Source organism: Triticum urartu, chromosome 7A (assembly GCF_056163025.1).
Source record: "Triticum urartu cultivar PI428250 chromosome 7A, HENAU_Tu73, whole genome shotgun sequence".
NCBI lineage: Eukaryota > Viridiplantae > Streptophyta > Magnoliopsida > Poales > Poaceae > Triticum > Triticum urartu.
The window spans coordinates 638,872,816-638,879,621 of record NC_141879.1 but is presented as its reverse complement, the minus strand read 5'-3'; the positions used below and the strand labels follow the sequence as shown (position 1 = coordinate 638,879,621).

The 6,806-nt window shown below is 39.5% G+C and overlaps 1 protein-coding gene across 1 annotated transcript; it reads left to right on the top strand.

The window, feature by feature from the left end:
* The first annotated feature begins 3,782 nt into the window (after positions 1 to 3,782).
* Positions 3,783 to 4,364, top strand: LOC125519199 (uncharacterized). The gene is made up of 2 exons (XM_048684072.2): positions 3,783 to 4,192; positions 4,258 to 4,364. The coding sequence occupies exons 1-2, from the start codon at positions 3,802 to 3,804 to the stop codon at positions 4,362 to 4,364; spliced, it is 498 nt and encodes a 165-aa protein (XP_048540029.1). The 5' UTR covers positions 3,783 to 3,801.
* Positions 4,365 to 6,806: the final 2,442 nt, after the last annotated feature.

The following is a 6,806-nucleotide window of genomic DNA, read 5'->3' as shown; positions in this document are numbered from 1 at the left end:
TCACCTTGTATTTCCATGTTCGTAAACACAAAAAAGAAATTATTTTTTTCCCTTTTAAAATAATTTTCTCAATTCACAAAGAAGTCCAGTTATTATTCGGGAGCAACTTGATTTCAAAAAGAAAATACAAAATTCAAATTATAAAAAGGTAAAAAGTTCTTGTACTACATGGTGTGTTTAATATGAGAAAAATGAATAAAAAGGCAAGGTCCAAATTTTTTGTTGTTACAAGTTCAAGTCCTCGGTCGGAGAAAGTTAAAAAAATATTTCTGAGAGAGATTTGTACAAAAAGAATTATCATTTGTGTATCACTGACGAATGAATGAGATAATTACAAACGAAGGTACGTCACGGAAGTTCAACGTGAAAACAGCACGAAGTTCAACTAATACGCTGAATGAATTTCAAATGAAAAACTTTTAAAATCATCGCGGGTATGAAAAAATGATCAACACAGGAATTTTGTGTGCTTACAGCAGCTTTCCACCGGTATATCACTTCCTCAATTTCGGTGAGTGGATGGAGAGCTATGAGCAGTGGATGGAGACCTACGAGCAAAAAAATTACGCGAAAAACAGAGTGAAGTTCAGGTACACGCGCCGAGAAGTTCAGGTTCTTCACGCGGTGCATTTTCGAAAAATCTGTTTCGCGATAAAGGCAGAACAAATGATCTCGCCATTTTCGCAATTACTTGAAAACGGCTAAGAATCAGAGAAAACCATCAACATGAAAAAGTTTTACCTTTTCCGTAGCTTTTCAACGGTATATTATTTGCCCAATTCCGATAAAGTTTGTAGAAATTACGGCGAAAATACATTTTTTGCCATTTTCAAAACTGACTTAAAACCGTAAATAATTGGGAGAAACAATACATACCAAAAAGTTTCGCATTTGTTAAAGCTTTCCAACGCTATATCATTTGCTGCATTCGGACGCACGGTTAAAAAATTAGCTCGAAAATACGAACTCGGTAGGACTTGGACCATCTTCAAAATTATTCTTAAACCATTCAAAATTAGAAAAAAACTTTTAAGATGAAAAAGTAGCGCATTGTCATAAGCTTTCCAACGCTGTATCATATGCCTCCATTGGATTAGCCGTTTAGAAATGACATCAAAAAAATGAACTCAGCTGTTCGGTTTACGCAATTTTACATTTTTTTTCAAATTACTCTTAACCATAGGGAATTAGAGACAACTTTCAACATGTGAAAGGAGCGGTTTTGCAGCAACTTTCCAACGCCATATTATATGCCTCATTCCGATAAACGGTTTAGAAAAGCGATCGAAAATACGATTCACGTTTTTTGTGCGAAGAAAAAACGGTTTTCAAAACTGCTCTTAAACCGCTTATATTTTGCCAAAAATTTAAGTTGGGTCATGATATTGGTGTCCATAGCTTTCCAACAGTATATCGCAAGCCCCATTTGGACAATGTTGACGGAAGTTCAACCTAGTTCACAGGGAAGTTCAACGTACTACTAGCGGGGCAGGTCAGGTTGTGATCAGAATGTTATTCTGATCCCGTGATCAGAATAGTGTTTATGTGTGTATATATATATATATGCGTGTGTGTGTGTGTGTGTGTAAATGACATCGGCAATACAATTAGAAGATGGATTATCTGATGCTACTAAGTAGCAAATGCATTTGTCAATGGGCATGTGAAAAGATTGGCAGCTCTCTTAGTGAATGGATTAGCTCTTTCAACCATTGGTGCGTTTGATACTCTCAGTGCTTGAATCCTATATTTGCATAGAAAAAATAGTACTACATATATAGAACCAATATGCAACAACGACCTTTTTGTTCAGATCAATATACATGAAAATTTAGTATAAATAACAACAGTCAAAGACACTGCAAAAATACTCATTCCTCTGTTCATAAATATAAGATGTTCAGGATATTTCAATATGGAGTACATATGGACTGCAATGTGTGAACAAACACACTAAAACATGTCTATATACATCCAGTTCAAAAAAAGAGTTAGTACATCTTATATTTGTGAATGGAGGGAGTATTTAGTGAGCCGTTTGGCTGCACTTTGGTGATGTACGTTACAAACTCAACTATTTACAAACTATGCAAATATGAGTATACACTATTCTTAGTCCTTACCAAGGAAAGCTACATAATAATTGGTAGATTTTTTTTGGTTCAGTACATGTACAGATATCACTGGCTCTTATGGTCACAACAACACCAGTCTCTCTGCGAATCTGATGAACGGGAGGATGAACATATGTGAGGACTAAACCGGACTAAACTAAAGATGTAACACAAAGGGTAATATTGTGATAAATTTGTACACATCTAGATAAGATGCAACAATGCTCTATGCACATGAAAGTAGGATGATTCATTTGGCAAGAATCCCAAGAAAATGTAATACATCTTTATTCTAAAATGTAACGTAAGGAAAAGATAATTCAATAAATGAAAGGACAATACGATTTGAACAAGTATCCATCTAAAGACCTTAATAATGAAGGGAGTGTTTATTACAAATACAAATATAAGAAGAAAGAAATGATTCCTAGAATGTTTTTTATTCGAAATCATAATGCTAATAATTTGGCATATCATCATTGTACCGCAAAGTTATAGCGATTTGCCTATATATAGATAGTAATACAGACCTAATCTTGAGATTGCTAATGCTACCCCAATTTTATTTTCCAATTAAATAACATAATCAATTACACGATAGGGAGTTAGTGGACATATTTTCTAACCATAGCCTCTCAGAACTAACCATTTCAATCAAAACAATGCTTATCTTACGTAATATGAAAGCCAATATGTGTTTCATGGGAAGAAACATTCCTGCTATCAGTGATTGTTAATAGATTATATTGCATATGCCATCATACAGTCCAACATACAAAGTTAAATTATGCAAGAACAAAGGTCGTCCATTAATGACGGTTTATTGGTCTAGATTTAGATAAGAAATGTCTTATATTTTGATACAGAGGGAGTACATTGCCATGTCATCTTTTTCATTGATCCATAAAGTCCGCCAAGATTTATAATTTTCGTTGTTACCAAGGACCTACGAGAGAGAGGGGAAAGGGTTTGAGATGAGCAAGCTATCGTGGGAGAAAGAGAGATGGGGCGTCGGCGACATCACCCGACATCCCCGCATCATTCTCTCACGTCTCGCGTGGCGCCGAATCCCCTTCTCCTTTCTCTTGCTGTGGTTTGATTTTTGGTCGAAAAAAACGGATTTCGGTCGAATTTCGGCCATCTCGGCCTGGGGCGGAAAGTATCTTTAGGCCGAAATTGATCAAATTTGGAAAATTTTAGTCAAAATTTGGTCAAATTTCAGCCGAAATTTTTGAAAATGACCAAATTTCGGCCATCTCGGCCTAGGGCGAAAAAAATCTCAAACCGAAAATCAAAACACAGCTCTCGCAGCGACCAAGCAATTCTGTGTGTTGGAGCAATTTTTTTCCTTCGGGAGGGTTAGCGGCCGACCGGGTGGATCAACCACATGCCTTCAAAAAATTCCCCAGAGTAGCGGCCCATTAGGACAAGCGGCCCAAGTACCGGGCATTGTGGCTGGAACGAAGATCTGATGGCCAGAAACTGTTCGAACGCATAATCTAATGGCCAAAAACGTTGGTATCGCGAGACAACTCCGTTTAGACTATGTTTTACTGCCACAATGAGTGAAAGCCTAAAAAACCCTAAAAGATTAAGATTTGGACGATATAAAGCATCGGACAACCCCCCGCCCCATCCTCTCCAGTGCCCAAATCCCGAGCGCCGCCACTCCCACAGTGCTGCGGAAATGCCGAAGTTGCGAAAACCGAAGGCCACCGTCGCGCCGGCGCCGCGCCGCCCGCCACCCTGCATGGAGTACCGCGCGGGGTCCGACGAGGCATGGTACGGCGCGCGCGTGGCGGTGCAGGACGGCTATCTGCGCGTCATGTTCGAGGATTTCCTTGAGGACGCGGACGAGTGGTACGATCCGGACGCGCCCGAGCTCGCCTCCCCGCGCGCCGCCGTGGACGCGCTGCGCGCGAGGTTCCGCCGGGCGTGCCCCGCCCTCGACGACGCCCGCTGTGGCGATCTCCGCCCGGGCGACCAGCTCTGCCTCACCTGCGGCATGCACGGCGGGGAGATCAAATACTACGACGCCGTCCTCGAGGCCGTACGTCCTCCGCGCCGCGCCCTACTCAGTACATTCGTCACACACATATATGTTGTAGGAGTACTAATAATTGGCCCCGACCAAAATATGCAGGTAGAGAAGGCACCGTGGACGGCAAGGAGCGGTGCGCGTGCCGTTTCACGGTGCGATGGACGTCGAGGTGGGCGGCGAGGTGGTCTGCTGCGTGCAGGAGTCACTGATCCAAGATTCGGCGAGGACCAAGGGAGGCGACGGCAGCGTCTCAGGAGGCAGCCGACGGTACTGTCTCGCGTACTCCTTGAGTAAACTGTTTTTCTTTCTTTTAATGAATGGATTTCTCCCCTGAAATCATCAGAGGTTTGATACTTGACAGCCATCGGCTAAAAGAAAACAAGAGATACACGCTCGTTACTCTGGAAACAGAATTACAATTTTGCACGAGCTCCACGTCCCTCACTATTAAACGGATAAAGGATACGAATTGCATAGGTGCGAGTGACCGGGCCAGTCCATTAAGCCATGTCCCTCCTACCATCTACTTTTGGAAATAACAATAGATTAACTCGTAATTGTGTGGTTAGAAAGAGAAATATATGTGTCCATACAACAACGTATTGGTACGGAATATGCTAGCCCTGGGTCTGCCTCAAGCTATAGCAAATGGAACTAAAGGCCAGTTCTTAAGCCGCCTCTCCCCAGCTTTTCACATAAGCCGCCTCTTATATACATTGGAGCTTCTAAACTAGTTATGGGATAACTAATTTGAAAGTCTCAAAATAATTATAAGCAAGTTATGTTTTAAGCTGGAGAGGCAGCTTATTTTTTAAGCCGCCCAAAAAGAACTGGCTCTGAACTAGTTTTTGAAGAGGATATTCTGCCATCCCTATAGGAGTTATATCGGTACTCTATAGGGCCGGAAAACCTATGACACAGAATTGCAAGTTTGCACAAGCTCCGCTTCGGCAGACCCCTTCACTAAATGTATAAAGAATATTATGGACGTTTCGTAAAATGTATATGCAGACCCATGTACACCATTTGCACTGACGTGCGCGAGTGGGCTGGCCCACTAAGCCATGTCCCTCCTACCACATTCTATGTAAGCGACGTACAAAATACAAAGAAAAGGGTTAGCTCACGAGGACTCAAACTCAAGACCTCTGACTTAAGGCGCGCAATTCTACTAACTTCACATCACTATTGCTTGTGATGTTCTACAACACGAAATATATAAGAACATACAACAGCGTTCATATATATGAAATAATTTCTGAAAAAATTCAAAACATTTATTGGAAGAAAAATGAACATTTTTGAATGCCGAATTGTTTTTGAATTTGTGAACAAAATTGGGAAACACAAACATGTTTTGTAATTTGAACTTTCCAAACATCTTTGGAAACATGAACAATTTTTGAAGAAATTAGAAGAGTTTCTAAAAATCATGAACATTTTTAGAATTTATGAACAAAATTCGTAAACATGAGGGTGTTAAATCTTGAAACAACACACATAAACTTTGTTGGAATTAAATCTGAGAACAGCAAAGGCATGGAGTACGGGTCCAAAACTGCAAACATGTAGTGCCAACTTCCAAGGATTTATTTCAGTATAGATAGAAATAAAAAAAAGGAGTTTTGTGCACAATGCCCGTGAAGAAGCAGGTTGCAAAATCCGAGAAACATGCAGACTGATCTGGACAAAAGATTTCTAAACCAAGCACACAAGTTTCGGCTTCCATGTTTCTACTAAAACTGAGTTTCCATTAGACACTTTTGTCTATTGAGCACACATAGAGATACCAACCTATCCGATACCATATCTCCTCTTGATGATATTCCGGTAAAACGCTTTGATGCCGTCTTGAAGGGAAAATGGTACTCTGTAAAACATTAACCGTGAAATCTAGTTAGACAGTTAAAAAAATCATAATGCAAAAGTCAACTTTGTACAATATTAACCATGAATTTCAATGATATTTAATCATAACAGTGTTGTACCTTGACTGTTTAGTTATTTAAACTATTAAATGTGTCGAATAGTTCATTCATTTCACCATGTCACCTTTAACTTTTGCCTAGCCGTCTTAATTAAATTAAACTTCTCTTCCCAATAATTCATAGATGGAACTCATTTCATTTATGAATTGATGTATATAGTAAGCAAGCATGTATATGTAGCACCAACTGCTATGAAGTTAAACTTGTGCTACTACAAAAGTTGGTGAGATAGTTGAATCATAATCATTCAAGCTTTATCGTCTATTGATTTTTTTATTTATATTTGTTATTTAGTAATTCATTTATTTTCCACCTTACATTTTATTACAAAATCATTTTTTTTGCTAGATCATCTTAAGAAAGTTGAACTACTCATTGTCCATTTTACTAATTGTCAGTGCTTTGACAATCGACCATGGGCCATGTAAAGGAGCATGATGTCCTAGGGCCCATCTCAAATAAGGGCTAGATCAATAACTTGTGAAAGTATGTCTGCAGAACATAAAACCAGCAATAATAAAAAGTTAAAATGAATTTGCTGATGGATACCTAGCTCCACCACAATGTAAATGGATGTGCAAAATACAAAGCTTAAGGTTTCACATCGTCTGATATGATTGCTTCTACTAGACGCTTCATTGTGGTGGAGTTAGGTATCCATCA